At 41.8% G+C, this 27,209-nt stretch overlaps 1 protein-coding gene across 2 annotated transcripts in view; it reads left to right on the top strand.

Annotated features, from left to right (window-relative positions):
- The first annotated feature begins 1,944 nt into the window (after positions 1 to 1,944).
- The window catches only part of arhgef40 (Rho guanine nucleotide exchange factor (GEF) 40), a 37,415-nt gene continuing 12,150 nt past the window's right edge, over positions 1,945 to 27,209 (top strand). For both annotated transcript variants that reach the window (XM_029666514.2, XM_029666513.2), the window contains exons 1-10: positions 1,945 to 2,255; positions 14,678 to 14,767; positions 14,908 to 15,015; positions 16,377 to 16,662; positions 16,908 to 18,207; positions 22,866 to 23,122; positions 23,226 to 23,423; positions 23,614 to 23,728; positions 24,089 to 24,182; positions 24,327 to 24,416. In XM_029666514.2, coding sequence (XP_029522374.2) covers positions 2,253 to 2,255; positions 14,678 to 14,767; positions 14,908 to 15,015; positions 16,377 to 16,662; positions 16,908 to 18,207; positions 22,866 to 23,122; positions 23,226 to 23,423; positions 23,614 to 23,728; positions 24,089 to 24,182; positions 24,327 to 24,416 — 2,541 coding nt within the window. In that variant the 5' untranslated portion in view covers positions 1,945 to 2,252. The remainder of the gene's footprint in view (positions 2,256 to 14,677; positions 14,768 to 14,907; positions 15,016 to 16,376; positions 16,663 to 16,907; positions 18,208 to 22,865; positions 23,123 to 23,225; positions 23,424 to 23,613; positions 23,729 to 24,088; positions 24,183 to 24,326; positions 24,417 to 27,209) is intronic.

Below are 27,209 nucleotides of genomic sequence, written 5' to 3'. Positions count from 1 at the left end.
TACATACACTGGGGTTGGAGTCATTAACTCGTTTTTCAACCACTCCACAAATTTCTTGTTAACAAACTATAGTTTTGGCAAGCCGTGCATGACAAGTCTACTTTGTGCATGACACAAGCCATTTTTCCAACAATTGTTTACAGACAGATTATTTCACTTATAATTCACTGTATCACAATTCCAGTGGGTCAGAAGTTTACATACAGTAAGTTGACTGTGCCTTTAAACAGCTTGGAAAATTCCAGAAAAGTATTTTATGGCTTTAGAAGCTTCTGATAGGCTAAGGTGTATGTATACTTCCAACTTCAACTGTATATATAATATATACTGTATATATTTCCTAAAACATTTTTTTAAACGTTTTTTTTGTTTGTTTTTTGCTACCTCTTGGTCCAGGGGCTTCAGCCCCAGTAATTAATCCCCCCTGCATTAATCCATTAATCCGGCACTGCATATTCCCATTCTCATTCATTCATAACAACATTGTATTGTAAATCTTGTATACAAAATAATCTCTTTTCAAAATAATTGATTTGGATGTTGAGGTATCAGCAAGTGGTGCAGTGCATTCGGAAAGTATTCAGACGCCTTTACTTTTTTCGCAGCATTTTGTTACATTACAGCCTTGTTCTAAAATGGATTATACTTTTTCTTCCTCATCAATATACACACATTACCCGATAATGACAAAGCAAAAACTGTTATTTAGAATTTTTTTAAATATATTAAATAAAAAACGGAAATCTCATATTTACATAAGTATTCAGACCCTTTACTCAGTACTTTGTTGAAACACCTTTGACAGCAATTATTACCTTGAGTCTTCTTGGGTATGACGCTACAAGCTTGGCACACCTGTATTTGGGGATTTTCTACCGTTCTTCTCTGCAGATCCTCTCAAGCTCTATCAGGTTGGATGGGGAGCGTTGCTGTGCAGCTATTTTCAGGTCTCTCCAGAGATGATCGATCGGGTTCAAGTCCAGGCTCTGGCTGTGCCACTCAAGGACATTCAGAGACTTGTCCCGAAGCCGCTCCTGCGTTGTCTTGGCTGTGTGTTAGGGTCGTTATCCTGTTGGAAGTTTAACCTTCGCCCCAGTCTGAGGTCCTGAGCGCTCTGGAGCAGGTTCATGTGAAGGAAATGTTTTTTTCCCTCATCAATCTACACACATTACCCCCGCCATTACCCCATAATGACAAAGCAAAAAACATGTATTTTTGATTTTTTTATATATATTAAATAAAAAACGGAAATATCATATTTACTTCAGTATTCAGACCCTTTACTCAGTACTTTGTTAAAGCACCTTTGACAGCGATTAATAACCCATTCAGCACTAGAATACATTTTTGGCTGCTTGGTTATTAAACTCGGTTAACTAAAATCTCGCGTAATCGGTCATTACCTGGCCAATATGGGTTCGCTATTTTACACTAGGTCTACAGTGTAAGTATATAATCTATCCCGGATATTAAAGTTCATTTTGTATAAGGAATAAGAGGTACAATCCCTGTATGTAAAGACAACACGATTCTCTGTGAAATAAATACAAAACATCCTACCTGCGTGGTCTTAAAGTTTGGAACATTTACCATCTACGAGAACTTTGAATGCATGTTTTATGATAAAGTTTCAAAGTGTGCGTGTAATTCCTACGCCTATAAACCAAGAAAATGAAGGTTCATTTAACGAGCAAATATCAAATGCGCTAATCATGGTATAAAATTAGCATCAATAAACATAATGTAATTACATGTGGGTGGAGTGACAACGTTTGATTGTTTATTCATTTCTTTAACGCTGGAGGAAAAAAATGGAAAGTTTGAGTGGAGCCCCGGCGGTTGAAAGTCAGACTGTAGCTCTCTTGTTAACTGTGTGAGGCGCACGGAGAGAGGGAGGAGAGGGAGGGGTGTGGGACCAACATTAGGAGACAGGGAGGGGAAAAAAATTGTACACGCTTGCCTTGCAGAATCGGAAATAACGGCAGAGGCGGAGATTGACGGGGAAGACCGTGCGACGCCAATCATATTGTTTTCTCTTGCATGTTGTCTGTGAAACAAAAGTTCTCAGTCACAACCGACAACACACTACCCGACCACGTTGCGGGACTACAACGGATTTAACGGGCCATTGGAATAGGGGAATATTCTTGCGTGGAGACATTTATATAGTCTCTATAGCAGTGGATGGTTGGGGGAAGCGGGTCCAGGAAAGTCACAGACGACAATGTAGGCAGCCCAGCCGGAGTCATATCATGGTAAGTCCCTTCTGTTCTGCAGACTGTAGCCTAGGTATGTAGAAACAGGCGGCCATAGTTTCCTGCCTGGCCTGCTTTTATACCCGAAACAACTATAATGGAAAATAATGCAGTTTTAACGAAATGATAAAGCAATTCAAATCATATACTATTTGATGTTATAGGCCTATAGACCATAGAGTAGTGGCTATAGGTTATTCTTGCTATTGTCCTAGACATAGCCTATCTATCAGTATAATCACGACTTTGTTAATGGAACGTTGCAGGCTAATTTATAGGCCACTATGTAGTTTAGACATTGCAATAAAGAGTTTAACTTTAACTTGCCGCCTCTCTTTGCAGATATGTGCTCGTTTCCCCCTTAAACAAACATGGAAATTCCCTAACAGCAAACTAGCCTGTCGCGTTGAATTTAATGCGCCCTCCTCTTTGAATAGCCTGTCGACGTTCAGCATAGATGCAATGTTTAGGTATAGGAATTTAAATGTAGGTTTTTATCTCAGTATGTAGGCTATTGCATACGCATTGACACGGCGTTAAAGCTGCATGCTACATATTAGGGCTAAATGGTGATGGTAGGAAAGTCTTCTCCATGTTTTCATCATTGTGTCTATTTCGAGACTGGATCATTGAGTCACCGAGACCTCTCTGTATAACAATACCACTACTGTTCTTCTTTTGACACCCAGACTTCAATTGTTACCACTATTTTTGACAGACTGACAGAGACAGGGCGAGACAGAGAAAGGGGGGGGGGAGTGGAGACAGACAGACAGACATAGAGAGAGATAAACAGGCTCACAAGAGAGAGAGAAACAGAGAGGGAGAGCGAGATGGACAGAATTAGCTCTTTTACGGTTTCTCCCGCTGTGGACTGGGTGGAGCCGCCTGGCAACTGTGAGACAGAGACAGACAGAAAGAGTGAGTGAGAGAGGAGAGAACGAGAGAGAGAGAGGGAGAAAGAGAGAGGGGAAGGGGGTGGGGACTTTTAAGAGAACTTGGAGAGTAGCGACAGTGGTTTGGGTGATGACGCATTTTCCACATTGGACCTGAAATAAAGAAAGAGAGGGAGTGAGAAAGAACGAACAAGGGATGGAGGGAATGCAGGGGAGTGAGAACATGAGTAGAGGGATTTTATTTCTCTGTTTATGAAGAGGCAGAGTTTGGAGGAGAGATGGAGAGGGGGATGGAAACACCACTTGCGCCACTAAACCTCAACTTGATCTATTTCTCTCTTTTTTTCTATCATTCTTCTTTCTCTCTTTCTCTTTCTGTCTTTCTCTCTCACACACATGCACACGTGCAAAATCTCATGTGATATTACATGCAAACGTGACACTGATGCAAGCATACAAATACACACATACACACACACACACATGCAACTGATGCAAGCGTACACACACACACACAATCACACACACACACACACAGAGTAATTCTCAGTGCCAGACGGCATTCCATTGCCTTGTCTCTTTTGAAACACTTAGGGGACATGCCAGGCTGACCAATCAAGGCAAGGGGGATAATCACAAGACAAACTGTGGTGAAAGGCTGAGATGAGGCAAAGACAGGGATGAGGAGGAGAGGTGACAGAATGAGAATGATTATTGAGATGCGAATCCAACATATCAATGATTCATTTGTAGACAAACTGGAATGAAAGCCAGACTAAGTCAGTGGCCCGAAAGACACATCTCCTTCAAATGTTGACATTTAGTTACATTAACAACCAAACACAATTCAATAGCACTTTTGCAGTGCAGTAAATAGCCTATTAACTATTAACAAATTAACAAATGATATGTAGGATTAACATCTCCAACTAAACCCAAAATAAAAATTAAAGAATAGGATTAAGCCAGTGGATCAGATGAATCCACCCAAGCCTTAGATATCCTGTAAATGTCGATATTCAATATGACTTTTGTAATACCGTAAGTAAATAGCCTAAAAGTTAAGGCTATCTCACAAACTATATAACAGTATTTATTCAACCGTAAAATGAGTAACACATCCATGGCCACATTCTGACATTAGCCTACTGTAACTATAAATGTCTTCTTATGTTATCATAGAAAGCGTTCCTGTTCAAGATAACATGCAAATGAGGCAGGTCTGTGGAGATGTTCATAATTGCTATAATCATCTGTGCAGAATCTCGAACTGCATTGATCATTTGCACTATGCACTTTTAATGTAATCTCATCTGCAATCCAGGTCATTTGGTTGTGCTATTAGATGAAGCACAGTGATAACACATTAAGTTGTTGTGTTAAAACAGAATATCTGACATTGTTTTTTTCACTGGAATGTGGCTGTGCTTTCAAATGGTTGAAAGGATAGTGATAAAACACTGAGAATCCTGCAAACGTCTTGCTGTCTTTTTGAGTGGGTGAATGAAGGTTGTAATCGCGTTTGCAAATGTCTCAACCAAATATTACCCAGATTTCCACGTTGAAATGGCGTGGTGTGCCCAGTGGGTTTCCCTCTCATGTTTTTTGTTATTTAGGGGGATTCGGGAGAGGAAATCAGTATCTTTATAGACTGCCTTCCATCTCACTCTCACTCCCTCCCTTTTCTATCTCCCTCGCTTCATCCCTCTCGCTCTCTACATCTGGTTCATATCACTATTGTTTCCCATCGATCTCTCCAAGTAGTTTAGCCTCCTCCTTCTCTCTCTCTCTTAGCCCCCCCATCTCTCTCTCTCTCTCTCTCTCTCTCTCTCTCTCTCTCTCTCGCTTCATCTCTCCACCTCTGACTTTTCCTCTGCACTCTTTTATCTCCCCCTCTCTCCCTTTTCTCTTTCTCTGCCAAGCATCTGTTTGGAGGGCTCCTCTAGCCTGTCTTCCGTTCCAGGGCTGTGTGCTGCATGCAGGAGAGAAAGGCAGGAAGTCTGACGGAAGAATGACATACCCGTGCCCTGACCATGCAGAGGCCTCCAGAATAATCACTACAGAGTACACACACACACACACACATATGGACACACGTATGCACAGTGTTGTGAAAAAACAACAATTTTATTTTTGCATATTTTGGACACTGAATGTTTGTATATCTTCACCCAAAACCTAATATTAGATAAAGGGAACCTGAGTGAAGAAATAACACAACATTTGGATCATTCTTTTAATGATGTTATAAACAAAGTTAAGCAACACCCAATACCCCTGTGTGAAGAAGTCATTTCCCCCTTACACTCAATAGCTAGAGTGGCATCTCTAGCTGCACTGGCTGCGACCAAACAATTACTTTTTCACACAGGGGCATTGGGTGTTGCATAACTTTGTTAATAAAATACAAATAATTATCCAAATGTTGTGTTATTTATTCACTCAGGTTCCCTTCATCTAATATTAGGTTTTGGGTGAAGATATACAAACATTCAGTGTAAAAAGATATGCAAAAATAGACAAAAACCGAAAGGGGGAAGTACTTTTTTCACAGCACATTATGCACACAGTCACACACACATACACATGGACACACATATGCATGTATACACACACACACACACATTCACACCCTTGTACGCGCTAATCTGCCCTGGAGAACCAAAGCACAGCCCAGACAAAACACATCTAGCCACTTAGTTAAGATGGAAAGCCTCACTCGGAGGGAACTATTTCCTTCTACATTTTACATTTACCCATAGAGTTCTGGTCAAAAGTAGTGCACTCTATGGATAATAGTTTGCCATTTGGGATGCAAGCAGAGACTCTGTTTCAGAGGAATGAGGGCATTATAGAGCTGTACTTTGTATACCCTTTATTTTACTACAGGAAGTCACATAGCGATAAAGAATACATTTCCCAAGGTAAATCTAGGCCCGGAATAGGTTCGCGTAACCAGAAACGTTTCAATAGGACGTGGCAATAGCATTAAGCGTTACACATATACGCACTAACATTCAACTGTACAGAGTATACATGTTTTGCTGTTGAGTCTGTGGAATGGATATTCATAGCATTCGGAAACCATAGTAAACAGTAGGCCTGCACTCTGCAATCTGTTGTACTGTAACTTGATAATGATCCATTTCTTTCTTTAGAAATATATATCGTAGATCAAAACATTGAATGTTGGATGTACATGAAACACTAGTAGGCAATACATCCGTCTGTTATTGGTAGGGTTAGGGTTAATAATAACTTCATGAGGCTGTTTTCATACATAGTAGTGCTCAAAACATTGCGATGAGACAAAATATGGCTTAGGGCTTAGAGCAGCGGTACCATGCAGAAGGACAGTGTTGCATCTAGAGGGAGTTGGTGAAGAAAGATGATTTGGCTTTTTTTTTTTAAATGCACATAAAGTTACATGGACTCATTCTGTGTGAAATAATAGGAGTTGACAGGATTTGTTTGATAACTACCGTTTCCTCTGTCCCCCGTACATACAACATCTGTATAAGTCCCTCAGTCAAGTATTGAATTTCAAGCACAGATTCAACTACAAAGACCAGGGAGCTTTTTTTTTCTGAAAGCCTCATAAAGAAGGGAAGTGATAGATGGGTAACGATAATGAATCAGACATTGAATATCTCTTTAAGCATGGTCAAGTTGAGAATTATGCTGAGGAAACTCAACGGGATGGAGCTAAGCACAGGTTATGTCCTAGAGGAAGACCTGCTTCAGTCTGCTTCACACCAGACACTGGGAGAGGAATTCACCTTTCAGCAGGACAATAACCTACAACACAAGGCCAAAGCGGGAGTTGCTTACCAAGAAGACAGTGAACGTTCCTGAGTGGCCAAGTTACAGTTTTGACTTAAATGTTTTTGAAAATCGATGCCAAGAAGTAAAAATAGATGTCTAGCCATGTTTCCCAACACTTTGACAGAACTTGAAGAATTTTAAAAAGAATAATGGGCAAATATTTCACAATCCAGGTGGGCAAAGCTTTTAGAGACTTACCTAAGACGATTCACAGCTGCAATCGCTGCCAAAGGTGTCTCTAACATGCACTGACTCAGGGGGCGAATACGTATCCAGTCGAGGTATATTAGTGTTTCGATTCATCTTTAAAAAGTGTTAGAATTGTTCTTCCACTTTGACATGACAGAGTATTTTGTGTAGATTGTTGATAGAAAATGACAAGTAAATCCCTTTTAATCCTACTTTGTTAACACAATAAAATGGGAAGAAGTCCAAGGGGGTGAATACTTACTGTGTGATACTACTGCTCATTCAGCGATCCACCTTCACAGTGTGGAGTATGCCGATATTATGCAGAGTGTGGAGTAAGTATGCAGAGATTATGCAGATTATGCAGAGCGTGGAGTAAGTATGCAGATATTATGGAGATTATTCAGAACGTGGAGTAAGTATGCAGATATTATGCAGAACGTGGAGTAAGTATGCAGATATTATGCAGATTGTGCAGAGCATGGAGTAAGTATGCAGATATTTGGAATATGTAGCTAGAATGTACCATATCTAAACTAGGACTGGCATTATTTGAATTGGGAGCTTACACTTATTTGAAGTGCACTTCTCAGGAGTAGTCAGCAGTAGGTCGTAGACTCTGTACCCTTTTACAGCATTTATCTCTACTCAGAGCGCAACTGATTAGTGACTGATTTAACCTGGTCCCAAATCTGTTTGTACTGTCTTGCCAAGGCAATATTACAGCAAATGTCATGCAAAACAGCTCAAACAGATCTGGGACCAGGCTAGTGTCAATCTTCAACCAATTACTCCTATAGACTCCCCAAGGTCATATTACAGATGATGCATGAACTCTAGTTAGAGTAATCAATGGTTGGAATCACCTACAGTAAATAATTTGGCTCTGCAGCTTGAATAGTTAATTAGGGCTGTTTATCTTATTAAGTCCTGACCTGGGCTAAGTAGAATCATTCATGCCACTGACCCCGAACAACATCTGCTGACCTCTTAGATTCATTTCAAGTGTAGAAAAAAGTTATTTTGTGTAAAACAGTTCGTACTCCTAGCTCTGCTCTAGCTCTGTTCTCTCTCTATAGCTCTCTTTCTTATTCTGGTTCTCATCCTCTCTCTCTCTCTCTCTCTCTCTCTCTCTCTCTCTTCCTCTCTGTATCCTCTCTCTCTCTCTCTCTTTCTCTCCTGCTTTCTCGCTATCTCTCCCTCTCTCTTTCTCTCTCTCTGCCTCTCATTTGACTGTTAGTCCACTTCCAATTCTTTTGGCCACATTCTTTCACAGTTTGTTTTTCTTTCGCTCCCTCCATCCCCCCTTTTCCAATCTTTCCCCCCTCTCTCTCCCAGAAACCCCCTCCCGGCCCTCTCTCCCCAGCCGTCCTTTTCTTTTTCCACACACTTGTTTTACCATTCCTCCTTTCTTTCTTTCTCTCTTTCTTTCTCAGTCTTTCTTTACCCATCAAAATAAGTATTTTCTAGAAGCTCGGCACAATATGCTTTCTGTGAGGGGGATCTCACCATAATTATTGTCAGATGACTGAGAGATTATGAGAGAGGGAGAAAGAAAGTAGGAGAGAGGAATTGGGAGAGTATGGAGAAAGGAGGGAAAATGATGAAAGAAGAGCGGTAGAAGAGGAAACATGGAGAGAGGGAGGGAGGGAGGTAGGAAGAGAGAAAAAAAGGTTATGGGTCGCCATGCCGACAGTCCTGTATAAAAATAAACAGTGTGCTGCTAGCTCTCTACTCTGTCACCCTCCACCTCTCTGGCAGACCTATCGTGTGTGTGTGCATGTGCCTCTGTGTGCATGCACGTGGATGAGTGTGCGAGTGCGTGTGTGTGCATGTGCCCGTGCGAGTGCGTGTGTGTGTATGAGAGAGAGAGAGAGAGAGAGAATGAACGAGACTGAGTTAGTGAATAGGAGTGGGAGCCCAATCTGTGCACTATATACAGTACTAGTCAAAAGTTTGGACACACCTACTCATTCAAGGGTTTTTCTTTATTTGTACTATTTTCGACATTGTAAAATAATAGTGAAGACATCAAAACTATTAAATAACACATATGGAATCATGTAGTAACCAAAAAACTGTCAACCTCATAGTCCGCCCCATCCCGCATGCGGTATCGTTACTACAGCCTTAAGCTCATTACCATAACGCAACGTTAGCGATTTCTAAAAATCGCAAATGAAATGAAATAAATATGCCTGCTCTCAAGCTTATCCTTTTCTTAACAATCCTGTCGTCTCAGATTTTCAAAATATGCTTTAGAACCAGAGAAAATCAATAATTTGTGTAAGAGTGGTGATAGCTAGCTTAGCATTTAGCGTTAGCATTTAGCACGCAACATATTCACAAAAACCAGCCAAGGAATCAAATAAAATAATTTACCTTTGAAGAACTTCAGATGTTTCAATGAGGAGACTCTCAGTTACATAGCAGATGTCCAGTTTTTCCTGAAAGATTCTTGTGTAGGACACATCGTTCCCTTTTGTTACTATGCATTTGGCTACCGAAACTAACCGAAAATTCAGTCACCTACACGTCAAACTTTTTTCCGAATTAACTCCATAATATCGACTGAAACATGGAAAACGTTGTTTGAATCAATCCTGAAGGTGGTTTGGCATATATCTCTCCATTGAAAGCACCGTCTTTGAAACCTGCTTTGTTGTCTGATTCGAATGGAAAAATACTGGGAGCTGACTTTTGCGCACCAAATGCCACGCAGACACCAAGCGGGACACTTGGCAATTGTAGTCTCTTATGGTCAATCTTCCAATGATATGCCTACAAATACGTCACAATGCTGCAGAGACCTTGGGGAAACAAGATAAAGTGTCCGTTTATTCCTGTCGCATTCACAGCCATATAAGGCGATCATGGAAAACGTAGCCTCAAAAATCCTGTTCATTTCCTGGTCGGTCATACATCTTGGTTTTGCCCGAAGCATTTGTTCTAAGGGACTCACAGTGAAAATCTTTGCAGTTCTGGAAACGTAAGAGTCTCTTCTTTCCAAAACTATCAATTCCAAGCATATTCGAGCATCTTTTCGTGACAAAATATTGCGCTTACAACGGGCACGTCTTTTTATCCAAAAATGAAATACTGCCCCTAGAGTACTAACAGGTTAAACAAATCAAAATATATTTAATATTTTAGATTCTTCAAAGTAGCCACTCCCACACTCTTGGCATTCTCTCAACCAGTTTCACCTGGAATGCTTTTCCAACAGTCTTGAAGGAGTGCCCACATATGCTGAGCACTTGTTGACTGCTTTTCTTTCACTCTGCGGTCCGACCCATCTCAACCCATCTCAATTGGGTTGAGGTCGGGTGATTGTGGACGCCAGGTCATCTGAGGCAGCACTCCATCACTCTCCTTCTTGGTCAAATAGCCCTTACACAGCCTGGAGGTGTGTTGGGTCATTGTCTTGTTGAAAAACAAATGATGGTCCCACTAAGCGCAAACCAGATGGGATGGAGTGTCACTGCAAAATGCTGTGGTAGCCATGCTGGTTAAGTGTGCCTTGAATTCTAAATAAATGACAGACAGTGTCACAGGCAAAGCACACCCACACCATCACACCTCCTCCTCCATGCTTCACGGTGGTAACCACACATGCAGAGATCATCCATTCACCTACTCTGTGTCTCACAAAGACACGGCGGTTGGAATTAAAAATCTCAAATTTGGACTCATCAGACCAAAGGACAGATTTCAACCGGTCTAATGTCCATTGCTCGTGTTTCTTGGCCCAAGCAAGTCTCTTCTTATTATTGGTGTCCTTTAGTAGTGGTTTCTTTGCAGAAATTCGACCACGAAGGCCTGATTCACGCAGTCTCCTCTGAACAGTTGATGTTGAGATGTGTCTGTTACTTTAACTCTTTTGAAGCATTTATTTGGACTGCAATGAGTCTGGTAACTCTAATGAACTTATCCTCTGCAGCAGCGGTAACTCTGGGTCTTCCTTTCCTGTGGCGGTCTTCATGAGAGCCAGATTCATCACAGCGCTTGATGTTTTTTGCGACTGCACTTGACGATACTTTCAAAGTTCTTGAAATGTTCCTGATTGACTGACCTTCATGTCTTAAAACTTCTTTGGGACACGGGGCAGTATTTATCACGTCCGGATGAAAAGCCTGCCCAGAGTAAACTGCCTGCTACTCAGGCCCAGAAGGTAGGATATGCATAACATTAGTAGATTTGGATAGAAAATACTCTGAAGTTTCTAAAACTGTTTGAATGATGTCTGTGAGTATAACAGAACTCATATGGCAGGCGAAAACCTGAGAAAAAATCCAACCAGGAAGTGGGAAATATGAAGTTTGTAGTTTTTCAAGTGATTGCCTATCCAATATACAGTGTAAATGGGGTCATATTGCACTTCCTAAGGCTTCCACTAGATGTCAACAGTCTTTAGCACGTTGTTTCAGGCTTCTATTGTGAAAGGAAAGTGAATAAGAGCTGTTTGAACCAAAGGTCTGGCAGAAAGCCGTGAGCACGAGCTCCGTTCCCTTTCATTTCTAAAGACAAAGGAATTGTCCGGTTGGAATATTATTGAAGATTTATGATAAAAACATCCTAAAGATTGATTATATACATCGTTTGACATGTTTCTACGAACTGTAATGGAACTTTTTAAACTTTTCGTCTGAACTTAGTGCCCACGATTGGTGAACCTAGCGCGCGAACAAAAAGGAGGTATTTGGACATAAAGATGACCTTATCAAACAAATCAAACATTTATTGTGGAACTGGGATTCCTGGGAGTGCGATTTTTATTTTTTATTTATTTCACCTTTATTTAACCAGGTAGGCAAGTTGAGAACAAGTTCTCATTTGCAATTGCGACCTGGCCAAGATAAAGCGTAGCAATTCGACACATACAACAACACAGAGTTACACATGGAATAAACAAAACATACAGTCAATAATACAGTAGAACAAAAGAAAAAAAAAAGTCTATATACAATGAGTGCAAATGAGGTAAGTTAAGGAAATAAATAGGCCATGATGGCGAAGTAATGACAATATAGCAATTAAACACTGGAATGGTAGATCGGCAGAACAAGAAGAAGATCATCAAAGGTAAGTGAATATTTATAACGCTATTTCTTACTTTTACTGACTCCGTAACACAGCGCTGTACTCAGATTATTACATGGTGTGCTTTCGCTGTAAAGCTTTTTTGAAATCTGACATAGCAGTTGCATTAAGGAGAAGTTTATCTTTAATTCTATATATAACACTTGTATCTTTCATCAAAGTTTATGATGAGTATTTCTGTAAATTGATGTGGCTCTCTGCAAATTCGCCGGATGTTTTTGAGGCAAAACATTACTGACAATAACGCACCAATGTAAACTGAGATTTTTGGATATAAATATGAACTTTATCGAACAAAGCATACATGTATTGTGTAACTGGAAGTCCTATGAGTGCCATCTGATGAAGATCATCAAAGGTTAGTGATTAATTATATCTATATTTCTGCTTTTTGTGACTCCTCTCTTCGGCTGGAAAATGGCTGTATATTTTTTGTGACTAGGCGCTGTCCACAGATAATCGCAATGTATGCTTTCGCCGTAAAGCCTTTTTGAAATCGTACACTGTGGTTGGATTAACAAGAAGTTTATCTTTAAAATGGTGTTTAATACTTGTATGTTTGAGGAATTTTAATTATGAGATTTCTGTTGTTTGAATTTGGCGCCCTGCAATTTCACTGGCTGTTGTCGAGGTGGGACACTAGCGTCCCACATATCCCAGAGAGGTTAAAGTAGTGATGGACTGTCGTTTCTCTTTGCTTATTTTAGCTGCTCTTGCTATGATATTAACTTTTAACAAGGCACACCTGTTAATTGAAACGCATTCCAGGTGACTACCTCATGAAGCTGGTTAAGAGAATGCCACAAGTGTGCAAACTTGTCATCAAGGCAAAGGGTGGCTACTTTGAAGAATCTCAAATATAAAATATGTTTTGATTTGTTTAACCTGTTGCTTCTACTCGGGACGCTTGCGTCCCAACTAGAGCTCTGGAAATGCAAATGCGCTACGCTAAATGCTAATAGTATTAGTTAAAAATCAAAAGTTCATTAAAATACACATGCAGGGTATCGAATTAAAGCTACACTCGTTGTGAATCCAGGCAACAAGTCAGATTTTTAAAATGCTTTTCGGCGAAAGCATGAGAAGCTATTATCTGATAGCATGCAACACCCCAAAAGACCCACAGGGGACGTAAACAAAATAATTAGCATTTCGGCGTTACACAAACCGCACAATAAAATAGAAAACATTCATTACCTTTCACCATCTTCTTTGTTGGCACTCCTAGATGTCCCATAAACACTATTTGGGTCTTTATTTCGATTAAATCGGTCCATATAAAGCCTAGATATCGTTATATGTAGACTGTATGATAAACAAAAAAAACATCGTTTCAAAACGTAACGTCATTTTTTAAAATTCAAAAAGTCGACGATAAACTTTCACAAAACACTTCGAAATACGTTTGTAATGCAACTTTAGGTATTAGTAAACGCTAATAAGCGATAAAATTCATCAGGAGGCGATGTAAAGATCATTAGCTGTCCGTCTGGAAAAATGTCCGGCTAGAAACTCAACGAAAATATCCGGTCCTAGACCGGAGGAGATACGGTGTCCTGCATGTGTTTGACCAAGAAAAAACTCGAAGGGAAATAACAAGACTCTAGACACCGTGTGGAAGCTGTAGGTACTGCAACCTCAGTCAATTAATTGTGGTTCACGTTTATCAATGGGTTCAAGTAGCGCATGGATATATTTTCCCATTTTCAGTGATCAGTTTTTCCTGTGCTTTTCGATGTAAATGCCGTTCTGGTAAAGCCACAGCAGTGATTTAACCAGTTTTTTAAACGTCTGAGTGTTTTCTATCCACACAGACTAAGCAAATGCATATACTATATTCCTGGCATGAGTAGCAGGGCACTGAAATGTTGCGCGATTTTTAACAGAATGTTCAAAAAAGTAGAGGGTCGACTTAAGAGGTTAACTCTTGTTTTTGGTTACTACATGATTCCATGTGTGTTATTTCATTGTTTTGATGTCTTCACTATTATTCTACAATGTAGAAAATAGTAAAAATAAAGAATGAGTTGGTGTGTCCAAACTTTTGACTGGTACTGTAATACACTATAGGGAATATATAGGGAATGTATAGTGCAATATAGGGAATATATAGTACACTATAGGGAATATATAGTACACTATAGGGAATATATGGTACACTATAGGGAATATATAGGGAATAGGGTGCCATTTGGGGCTCAGCTCTAGCGTTCACTGGAACTCCAGGAATTGTTTGACACTCCCCAGACCATGCAACAGGAAGTTGTGTGTGTGTGTGTATGTTTTTTGTGCGTGTGTTTGTGTGTGCGCGTTTGTGAGTGGGACAAGCCAGCTGTTTAACACAAACACAGACATAGCAGCAGCCTTTCAATGTCCGGTTATGGATTAACTCTCTCTCTCTCTCTCTCTCAGGGCTCAGAGGCAGTGGAAGATTGTGTGCAGGGGGCTCTCTCGTCCCTCTACCCCCCCTTCGAGAGCACAGCCCCGCCTCTCCTCTCTCAGGTAAACACACACGCACGCACGCACACACACACATACACACACACAGATGTTTACATGTTTGCTTATACATGTGTGCTTACGCGCGTGTGTGTGTGTGTGTGTGTGTGTGTGTGTGTGTGTGTGTTTGCCTATCTGTGCAGGTTTTCTCTGTGTTAGAGTCGACTTATCAGCATGACAGTCTGAGGTACCTGCTGGATTACTTCATCCCAGCAAAACACCTTCTTCACAAACTACAGCAGCATGCCTGTGTGAGTACACACACACACACACACACACACACGCAAGCAAGCTCACGCGCCACTCCCAACAACGTAACAACATATACTGTATTTGTAAACATACACACACATGCACGCCTGCACATTGTCGCCCACTTTAGTCTCCGTAACTCTCCGTAACTCTTTAGTCTCCTCTCTCACAAATGCACAAATAAACAAACCTGGACACATTCTTTCTTTCACACACACATTGGGGAACATTCTCCCACATTGTGATTTTCACACACGCACTCAAAGTGGTCTCTGTTTTCATTGTCGCTCGGTGAAGCAGCCTGGGACTGGAGTAGGAGCATGAGTCATGGTAATAATTCTTTCCATATGTGACTGCTGTGCACTGGGAGAGAGGGAGGAGAAGAGGGAGGGGGGAGGAGGAGAAAGAGAGAGAGAGATGGGGGTTGGGAGCCGGCCCAGGGTGTGGGGGAGTGAGGGAGAGAATGGACAGGGGGCAGTCATTTCACTGTGGGAAAGTGTGTGTGCGAGTTGCCGACTAGAGAGAACTGATTGAGAAATGGGGGAAGGAGAGTGGGGCAGAACACTGGGGTACATTGAAGGAGAAAGAGGAGGAGAGAGTGTGTGTGGGTGATGGGGGGTAGATAGAGAGACAGAAAAACATGAGTGAGGGATTGATACTCAAAACAGAGGAATGCAGAAGTTATGTTATATGTGGGGGTTGGGGAGATGTGGGGGTCTATGTTGAGAATAAGAGTTTCCAATGTCAATGAACAGAATAGGCCAGAACGGGAGAGAGTAAGAAATAGAGTGAGCGAGAGAGAGAGAGAGAGTGAGAGAGATGCAGAAAGAGGGAGCAGCAGGGCCAGGAATATAATTTGATAATGGTCTCGTGAGTCGGGGAACATTGGATGAATCAAAGCAGAGGGGGGAGGGAGAGGGCACATGTCATTGGCTAATTGGGGAATGAGAACAGCCAAGGGATTCTAACAGAGTTTAGTCCTCACAGCATGACACACACAGAGGAAGGGAAGGAAGAGCAGAGAATAAGGTAGGTAGATAGGTACAGAATAGATTTACATCTGTTGTGGTGCAGTTCATGGGGTATTGACACTCTCGTGGGAGGCAGTGCTGGTTTCTTTAGGTATTTCATAGTAGTTCTTTGGCTCTCTCTCAGAATCTCTGTGATGTGACTCGTCTCTGACTCTCTCATGCCTGTTTGACTGTGACTCTGTTTTGCTCTGTTCCTGTCTCGGTCTTGGTTGCTGGTCAGTGTCCGCCCTGTTTTAATTCTCATTCCAGATATTCTGACTATACATCAATATGTTACTGACTCATTCTCCCTCCCTCTCTCCCTCTCTCTCTCCCTATCTCTCTTCCAGTCTCAGTATCTGGGTTGTCTGTTCCTCCACTCCGGTTGGCCCCTCTGCCTCGGAGAGAAGATTGTGGTCCAGCTCTCTACTCTGGACTGGAGGCTGCTGCGCAGTACCGACTTCTACTTGCAGGTGGTTCCCTTCTCCACACGCTGCCCCCGCCTGGCCCTCAAGTGTTTGGCCCCCGGGGGCCGCAACGTCCAAGAGGTCCTGGTGCCCGAGTCACAGCACCCTCTGGTGTTCACTACAGAGTGGCTGCACAGTGTCAACAAGGAGAGGGGCTACAAAAGAGAAGGTGAGAGATGCAGGGAAGGAAGGGAGGGAGGAAACAAGGGAGTGTGGGAAAGGAGAAAGGGGTTGATGTAAGAGAGTGTATGAATTTCTCTGTCTGTCCCTTTCCTCTCTCTCCATCCTTCCCTCTCCCCCTCTTTTCCCCCTCCCTCTCCGGCGCTCCCTTTCTCTCACTCCTTTCTCCTATCTTTCCCCTATTTCTCCTTCCCTCCTCCCTTCCTCTCATTCCTCCCTCTCTCTCTTTCTCAGGAGGTGGAGGGTTAGATACGTGTCTGATCAGTACGTGTGACGGGGTGGTCCGCCTACCGTGGGAGGAGGTGGTCTACCCCAAGTTCATCCATAACCCATCAGATGACCTGACTACCATGGCTGACCACCCAACCTCCGTCTCCGACCACACCACCGACCTCACCCCGGTGGTGGGCCTCGGCCTGGGTGGCTGGGGGGGCTCCTCCTCTGGAGAACCAGACTCCTGTTCCTGGGACGAAGAAGACGATGACCTACCTCCAGACAGTGTAGATGCAGAGGCCGTTCTACCCCGCCGACGGTGCAGCGAGGACGGGTTAGGGAGGACGACGAGGCATCACCAAATGGCTGGTGATGGGGACTACGTGGAACTCCTGGAGCCCAGGGGGGGTCCGGACGGCGGCGCAGACCCCAGGCAGAGGTACCTGGAGATGCATGGGATCTGTAAGACCAAGACCCTGCCGCTGTGTAGAAGGAGCAAGGCTATCAAGCTCCGCAGAGGGAAGGCCTGGGGGTATGGGCGACTGGACGCAGCCGGGGGCAGTAGGGGCGTCCTGGGGGGTAAGAGGGACTCTGTGACCCACCGGGGGGACTGGTTACCCCCCCGCCCCCTGCCTAGAGTTATCGATGTAGGCCGAGCGAGACGGTCTGAGTCGTACCCCTCCTCGCTTCAGAACTCTGACGAAGGGGAGAAACAGGCCCTCGGAAAAGACCCAGAAGGCCTAGGAAGCCAGGGGCTGTATTTTGATGGTCCGTCCAAGGAGAGGAGGCCCGGGGTGGGCAGGGAGAGGGAGGGCAGTGGGTGTAACGTTACACAACCATGCAGGGACAGCCATGGAAGTAACAGTTTGGTAGCGAGCGAGACAACAAATCCCAAAGCAGCGCACGTTGTAGAGGGCCAATCGGATCAAAGCTCTCGCTCTGAATCTGTGTTTGAGGATGCTGATAAGTCACTGAGTGGAGACAGCGACACCATGCCCACTACAGACACACGAGGAAGTGGGGAGAATGCGGCGAGGCCATTGATTGATATTCCAGGAAATGGGGAGAATGTGGACAGCCCGTTAGCAGATGGATCTGAAACCCAGAAAGGAAGACATTCCACTAGTGACTCTTGTGTACCAGACAAAACAGCAGACTCGACAGAACACAGAGGGACGGAACGTTCTCTCTCTCGACCCGGTACTGACGCTGACCCAAAGGGAGCAACAACTCCAGAAGAGAGGGCTGAAGGAAAGACAGAGGAGATAGGAGTGTGTCCTCGAGGAAAGGAAGTCAAAACGGGAGGATTCAGGGCACCCAGGTAACTTCATAACTTCTTATAAAGATGCTTAATTTGTAACTTGGGAGGTGTCGGAACCAAAAGTGAGCCGAGAGGGGGGTGACCTGGGGTGCTCTGAGATACGGTAACACTTGAAAAAAAGATGACCTTTATACTAAAGTAATAATAAAGCATCACATGCGTTATCGTTGCTTTTGCGTGCTGGCATAGAGCAGTAGAGTAGAGGCGCTTGCAGAAGTTGCACACGTGGGAAAATGTGGCCCATTTTAGATGACTGGCGACATTATCAGAATCTTTTTTTAAATACCTCACAAACGATCAAAATGGCAGGCTACTTTGACACTCACAAACTGAGAATCTGAGATCATATAAAAAGGACCCTCTCTTCAATCCATCAATATTGTAGGCCTAGGTGTGTGGATCAACATAATGTACAATATGAGGAGGAATTGATAGTCCTATAAAAAAAAATCCAGTTTCACTGACTCAACCACTGACACGCAGCTCACTCACCTGCGTGTTTTACTTTGTAAAACAATGTTGTTCGCTCAACAGGTCTATTTGGAAATGAATAACACATTTTGTACCCTACAGACCAGTGGCCATCAGTGCCATTTAATATTTTGTATTTTATTTGTATGGCCTTATTTCTATTACAGCATATTGGATGACTGTCATTCATATTCCATTCACCCAGTTCAATGTAACATCGAGAGGTTTAGCCTACTACATTTCCTATACCCATCATGATGTTGCTACAACCTAGCTTACGAATGAAAGTTTACAACATAGGTCGAAAGAAAAATGTGAGTAATCAAGGTGACAGATACTGTCTTGCACACTCTTGCCTGCATCTATCTGATCTAGGGCGTAATCATTAGTCCAGTTGCAGACGTTTTTATTGGACAAATTCAGGTGTGTTTATCCCGTTTCCTTCAGTTTGCTTCCATTTGAGAAACATTTTTCAACAGAATCGGCGGAATGAATACACCTCTGATCACACACAAACACAGTTCCCTTTCATAGCAGCCACATACAAACATCATGATCACTTTGCTTGTTGTATAATTCCTTCCCGCATCTACGCACTCTCCTCCTCTCACCTTTTCCCTTCACTTGTGGACTTCAGTGCACAATACAACAGCTGTCTGTGACCAGGCGAAAAACTTTTCCAAGTTTCGTATCATAACCGCAATCCGCTACACCACAGCCTACAGTTGAAGTTGGAAACGTACATACACCTTAGCCAAATACATTTAAACTCAGTTTTTCACAATTCCTGACATTTAATCCTCGTAAAAATTCCGTGTTTTATGTCAGTTAGGATCACCACTGTATTTTAAGAATGTGAAATGTCAGAATAATAGTAGAAATAAGGATTTATTTACATACAATCAATTAGTATTTGGCAGCATTGCCTTTAAATTGTGTAACTATGGTCAAACCTTTCGGGCCTTCCACAAGCTTCCCACAATAAGTTGGGTGAATTTTGGCCCATTCCTCCTGACAGAGCTGGTGTAACTGAGTCAGGTTTGTAGGCCTCCTTGCTCCCACACGATTTTTCAGTTCTGCCCACAAATGTTTTATGGAATTGAGGTCAGGGCTTTGTGATGGCCACTCCAATACCTTGACTTTGTTGTACTTAAGCCATTTTGCCACAATTTTGGAAGTATGCTTGGGGTCAATGTCCATTTGGAAGACCCATTTGCGACCAAGCTTTAACTTCCTGATTGATGTCTTGAGATGTTGCTTCAATTTATCCACATCATTTTCGTTCCTCATGAAGCCATCTATTTTGTGAAGTGCACTAATCCCTCCTGCAGCAAAGTACCCCCACAACATGATGCTGCCACCCCGTGCTTCATGGTTGGGATGGTGTTCTTCGGCTTGAAAGCCAACCTCTTTTTCCACCAAACATAACGATGGTCATTCTGGCCAGTTCTATATTGTTGTTTCATCAGACCAAAGGACATTTCTCCAAAAAGTATGATCTTTGTCCCCATGTGCAGTTGCAAACTGTAGTCTGATTTTTTTATGGTGGTTTAGGAGCAGTGGCTTCTTCCTTGCTGAGCGGCCTTTCAGGTTATGTCGATATAGGACTTGTTTTGCTGTGGATATAGATACTTTTGTACCTGTTTCCTCCAGCATCTTCACACGGTCCTTTGCTGTTGTTCTGGGATTGATTTGCACTTTTTGCACCAAAGTACTTTCATCTCTAGGAGACAGAAATCGCCTCCTTCCTGAGCGGTATGACGGCTTCGTGGTCCCATGGTGTTTATACTTGCGTACTATTGTTTGTACAGATGAACGTGGTACCTTCAGGCGTTTGGAAATTGCTCCCAAGGGTGAACCAGACTTGTGGAGGTCTACATTTTTTTCTGAGGTCTTGACTGATTTCTTTTGATTTTCCCATGATGTCAAGCGAAGAGGCACTGAGTTTGAAGGTAGGCCTTGAAGTACATCCACATGTACACCTCCAATTGACTCAAATGATGTCAATTAGCCTATCAGAAGCTTCTAAAGCCATGACATAATTTTCTGGAATTTTCCAAGTTGTTTAAGGCACAGTCAACTTAGTGTATGTAAACTTCTGACCCACTGGAATTGTAATACAGTGAATTATAAGTGAAATAATCTGTCTGTAAACAATTGTTTGAAAAATGACTTGTGTCATGCACAAATTAGATGTCCTAACCGACTTGCCAAAACTGTAGTTTGTTAACAATACATTTGTGGAGTGGTTGAAAAACTAGTTTTAATGACTCCAACCTAAGTGTATATAAACTTCCGACTTCAACTGTACATCGTTGTCACCATATTTGCTAACGTCATAGTCGACATAGCTTCTAGAGCTAACGCGTTAGTCCCCACTAAAATCATGCAGTACAGTGCACAGCAAGCAGTATCACCGGCAAGCCCCGTTGGCAATAAATTAATCAAACCAAAGCTTACCTTGACTTGGAAGAGTTCCAATGTTGGTTAGCCATAGCCAGCTAGCTAACATAGCATCACTCTCTGTTTGAGTAGGCTAAACTAGCTAGCTGCATTCTCTCTCTCTCTCTCTCTCTCTTGCTTCTCCATTTTTGAATAAATTAATTTGTTCAAAACTGTTCAACTTTTGTCTTTCTCTCTCTTTAAGTCAACTACTCACCACTTGTTATCCGTTGCGGTGCTATCTAGTTGTAGCTAATGCTTTCAGTACTAGATGTATTATTTTATCCTTTGATTGGGTGGACATCATGTCAGTTAATGCTTCAAGAGCTCTGATAGGTTTGAGGACATCATCAGGAAGTTGTCATAATTACTGTGTAAGTCTATGTAAGGGGACGAGAATAATGAGCCTCCTAGGTTTTGTATTGAAGTCAATGTACCCAGAGGAGGACGGAAACGAGCTGTCCTCTGGCTACACCATGGTGCTTCCCCAGAGAGTGCTGTTGAGGCTACTGTAGACCTTTATTGCAAAACAGTATGTTTTAATAAATTATTTGGTGATGTGAATATATTTAGCATAGTTTTATCTAAAAATTATAACTTTTTAAATGTTTAAAATGTTTTTTTAAATCTTAAATTCACTGAGGAGGATGGTCCTTCCCTTTGTCCTCTGAGGAGCCTTCACTGCTACAGACAGATTAGTCTTCTCTTTTTAGCAGAATCCATTTGCTTTCCAACCTGGGTTTCCCGTGATTGTATTTGAAATCTTGTTTTGGCTGCATGCTGTTCACTGACAGATTTGCCACGTGTTCCTGGCTGTAGGCCTTTGATTGGGCTACACACAATCCACAGCTAGGCCATAAAAAAAATATGCTATTGATCCTCTGTGGCTAAATTATAGGCCTACTCCTGGTGTATTATTTTATTTATTTCAATTTATCAGGGGTGCTGCAAAACCTCCAACATCTTTCCTGCTGCTAAGATTCTGTAAGGAAATACATGTTTTTAGTAAGCAGGAGAATTACAGAGAAGGCAACTTGAATTAACTCTGATTTATTTTATTAGAATTTTTACAATTCAAACAGAGAAAATCATTTTTCATGCCACGAGAGGTACCGCATCCTGGCCAATGGGTTCCGGAATGAAACAGTGAAAAATTGAGAGACCCCAGTTCCTGTTCCGGCAGGATCTGGCTCAAATTAAGCACTGAATGTAATACCGTTTTGTGTGCAGGTACAATTCCTTCACATACGGATATAGTACACTTACGGTCTAATACAGGTGATTTTCGTTGTTGGACATAAAATACTGTAAAATCACCAGGAAATCAGCTCCAAGTGATTTTAATTTAGGAAATATGTTATCATGTATTCCCACACATAAATATAGAAACGTATGTGATCGTATCCCAATATAATCAAGGTTTAAAATGTTGATGTTTTTATCAAATACTATTTCGTTTTGGGCTTCTTGCTGTCATTTAGTAGTGTACAAATTATTTATAATTATAATATCATTGTAAATCATTTGTACACTACTAAATTAATGTGAATTATTATGTGGACTGTAATTAATAGGATTATATTTTTTTAGAACCTCAATTACACTACAAGTTTTACATTGCAGGAAAGTTCTCCAGCAACAGGGTGATCAAATTAAGATCCTACATCTGTAGGATTCAACCATAACTATTAACTGCACACTCAGTATTACATCCCTGTATGACATCACTGTATCTTCTCTCTCAGGAGGAAGAGGAAAGGGAGAGGGGGAAAGGGGAAGGCTAAAAGTGGATGTCGTGGCAACCAGAAGACTCGAGACCAGGCCGGTTCCAAACCACCAAGTAAAACACCTCAGCGTGGTCCCGCCATCTCCTCGACAACCAACCTGCCAATCACTACAACCAACCTATCAGAGGCAACACAGCAGCCTGAGGGGGCGGATAAAGAGGTCACACCAGTCAATGAAGGACGAGAAAAAGCTGAGATTGGGGAAAGCAATACAGGTTAGGTTTTTAGCTTCTTTTTGATAAGTTGTTATGTCAATTGGATAAAAAGTATATGGCTAGAATACATTATTCTCATGCCTATTCTTGCTTTTACCAACAGAAAACCAGGTTGTCCAATCAGAAGTCTCACCTGACACAACTACTAGCCAATCAGGCACATCCTTATCTAACCACTCTACAGAGGAGTTAGGGGCAGAGACATCTCCTGACCTATCAAATGGCCTATCACCTAAAGCCCCTCCTCTCCTAAGGGAATTGGACACAGAACTCCTCCAATCAGGAAAGCTGATGTTGACAGGTGGGTCATCTTTTATATCCATCTCATTTACTATCCTTCCATCCCTTTACCCTTACTTTCCTTTTATTCATACTTATCCACCCTTCAACACTCTTGCAATTATCCACTTTCATCCCCTCTCTCTCTCTCTCTTTCTCTCTCTTATTCTCTCTCTCTCTACCCCCTCCTCCCACCCTCTCTCTGTCTGTAGGTACGGTGGACAGGCTGGGACGGGCTGTGGTTGTCACTGAAACGCACCTCCCAGAGGACGGTTGCCGTGCGGACGAGATGGGCCGTGTCTTGGCCTGTTATCACAGGATCACCCGGTAATATTCTGTCACTATGGCAAACTGTCCATATCACAGTCTCGTCTGGGGGACCCTTTATAGCGTAACACTCATAGCACTACTGGCAGCTTCTCTATATAGTGTATTTATTCAAATTAAAAAATGTTTTATGCATTATTGAGAAGGGCACATAAGCAAGCATTTCACTTTTGGTCAACAATTGTGGTTTACAAAGCATGTGACAAATAATTTTATTTCACCTGATTTTGATTTGAGCTAGCTATGACACTTTATATAGTGGTTTTTATAGTTGTTTTTGACAGAAACTGAAACTCGAAGTTAGGTGTTTCATTTTATTCCGCCTTCACCTCTTCCCCTATCTCTTCCTCCCTCAATCAGCTCTTCTGCGAAAGAGCGAGGCCTAACAGTAATAGTAGACAGTAGACAATCTCCTCCCTCCGCTCTCTGCCTCGCTGCACTGAAACAATTACAGGTGAGAAAGAGTTAAATGTTGAAGTGCTAAGAGTGTTTATACATGTACTGTATGTGTTTATATGTAGACATGTGTTTATGTTGAGAGGGCGTCTCTAATGTGTGTTTGTACGTCTGTGTGTGCGTGTGTGTGCGTGCGTTCCAGGCTGTGGTCCCGGGAGGTCTTGGCTCTGTCCTCATTCTGGTGGAGGAGCAGCACCAGGAGTCATCTACACACAGTCTAGAAGGAGTAGAGGTGACTACACACACACACACACACACACACACACTTCTCTCGTGTCTCATCAACACAAGAAATTCGCTACACCCACAATAACATTGGCTAAATAAGTTTAAGTGACCAATCAAATTTGATTTGATTTGATTATCACTCCATTTGACCCGTGTCACTTTAATAGAAAATGATGTCATATGTTTTTATAAAATGGACTATCCTACATCCTCCCTACTCGTCCCTTCAGTGGCAATTGTTGCTGTGGACTATGAAACTATTTTACATCCATGGGCTTATCAACACTAAAGATAACAATTACATTTTAGAAAAACTATGGCAACACTAGCTATCCTCTCATGGAATTTGAAAGGCCTTAATATGTCTATCAAGTGTTTCAGCCGTCTTGATATTCTAGCTAGAAACCATATTGACATACAGAAGCAATGCTCCAACACACCTGCACCAAAAGTACACACATGGAATAGGGAACCTTTGTGATGGACCGCCTCGGTCTTATGTAGCAACATTTGAAATAGTGTTTTTTACATTGGATAAAAGTAGAGACTGCAGTTGAGGAACAATTGGAAAGAAATTCTGCTTTGAAAGTGAATCAAATTGTAACCCCACTTCTGAGACAATGGCCCTCGAATGTTTTGGTACACCTACTGGAGAGCTTGTCTTTGTCTACACACCCATTCAGCATCGTTCACACCATCTTAAGCCGTAATCATTAAAGAGATGGGTGGGGCTAAGTTTATGCACAGGATACAGAAGGTATGAAAGGTACACTGAATTGGTTACTTGCATAGTAGTTTTTTCAAAAACAGAAAGTGTCCAGGTAAAAATATTTGATAACTATTAGATGATGCTTACCTGACACACTTGTCTAAATTGATGGGTCATGTGAAGGAAATGCTATAACCACCCCCCAGCCACATCTAGCTGAGTGGATGGGAAACTATTGTCTAGACATGTACACATGTTCATGAAATACAGTAGATGGCCGTAATCACCCCCAGACACACCTGGCTAATGTGATGGGTCATGTAATAATCCGGCCGAAGTGGAGTCTTTTTGTTTAGACATGTAGCTAGCTAGGTAGCTAGCTAGCTAAACAATGAACCGGTATAATCCCAACTCATACTTTTACCAATACAAACATTGTCATAGCTGTAGTATGAATCTGCAGGTAGCTAAAGCTTACAAACCAGGTTCAATGTTACAGTAGCTTGCTAACATTAGGCTATAACTAGCAATGCAAATGAGTTTCTGATTCAAATAATATTACTACACAGATCATACACGTAACATTAGCTAGCGAGCCAGCAAGCTAATTAACAGTACGCTTTAACCTGTCTAGGACACAGGTTCCGCTAACGGAAACCTCCAACATTCCGCTTAAAAGGCAGTGCGGGAAAATCACATTTTTGACAAAATCTGAAAATGTAGCTAAACTCTTACCCATATACATGGATAAACACTTCACAGCAGACTGGAACCATTTAACTCTGTTTTGTTTGTAGCCTCATCTTGTTTGGCAAGCGTTGTGTCAAGTCACTCCGGGTCACACTGACCGTGGAATGTGCAGAAAGTAGCCCATCACTTTTTCCAACTCATCTGTCGATGGCGCCTGCTAAATTCAGGCCAATAACAAAAAAACTAGGCTCGTAATTTAACAATTTTATTCATATTCATGGATGGAATACAAGTTTGATATTAAGGCACATGAAAGTTGACATATTCCTGGCAAAAAAAAACACATTTTGATAGAAAAATATGTTTACGTTCAAATGCCTCTCCTGTGAAGTAGTGATGTGCGACATATGTCTAGTTTCCTGAAATGAGTCGCATTTGTACAAACTGAAAGCTATTTTGGCAGCCCCCCAAAAACTAAGGGTGTAATCATAATGATACATAACAAACTCGAAATCATCATCCTTAGTAAAGGCAAAGACCAAGAAGACAGAATCACTTTCCTTAACTGTATCCATAGTGGAAAGAAAATTGCCTTTATTATTCTGTGTGCTCCAGAATCATATCATCCTACATTTTTTGATTCTCTGAACAGCATATTGATCGAATTAACTGAATTCCAACTTGTTATTGGGACAGACATGAATGCCATTCTGGACATGCGGGATACATCTAATAAGAACAACTACAATCCACAGGCAGTACAACATTCAACATACAACTCTGATTACAACCTCATTGATGCCTGGCGAGCCCTAAACCCTAAAGCAAAAGAGTACACTTTCTATTCAAACAGGCACAAAACATTCTTCCAAATCAATTTTGTACTATTATCTACTCCTCTATCAGACCTTTATTTTAAATTTTCACTGAAAATGACATACCCAAATCTAACTACCTGTAGCTCAGGACCTGAAGCAAGGATATGCATATTATTTATAGCATTTGAAAGGAAACACGTTGAAGTTTTTGGAAATGTGAAATTAATGTAGGCGAATATAACACATCAGATCTGGTAAAAGATAATACAAACAAAAAAAACGTGTTTTTTTATTTATTTTTTGTTCCATCATCTTTGAAAGGCAAGAGAAAGGCCATAATATAATATTGTAGTTTAGGCACAATTGAGATTTTGGCCACTAGGTGGCAGCAGTGTGTGTGCAAAGTTTCAGACTGATCCAGTGAAGCATTGCAATACATCCGAAATTTTGTATCAAGTCTGCCCAAATGTGCCGAATTGGTCAATTGATACATTTTCAAGTACATAACTATAGAGAACATACAAAAGTTATATGGTAATAAACTCCCAGAAAGGTCATACATGATGGAAAATTAGCTTTA

Source organism: Oncorhynchus nerka, linkage group LG8 (assembly GCF_034236695.1).
Source record: "Oncorhynchus nerka isolate Pitt River linkage group LG8, Oner_Uvic_2.0, whole genome shotgun sequence".
Classification (NCBI taxonomy): Eukaryota; Metazoa; Chordata; class Actinopteri; order Salmoniformes; family Salmonidae; genus Oncorhynchus; species Oncorhynchus nerka.
The sequence above is the reverse complement of the archived record's forward strand: the minus strand, read 5'-3'. Positions and strand labels throughout refer to the sequence as shown.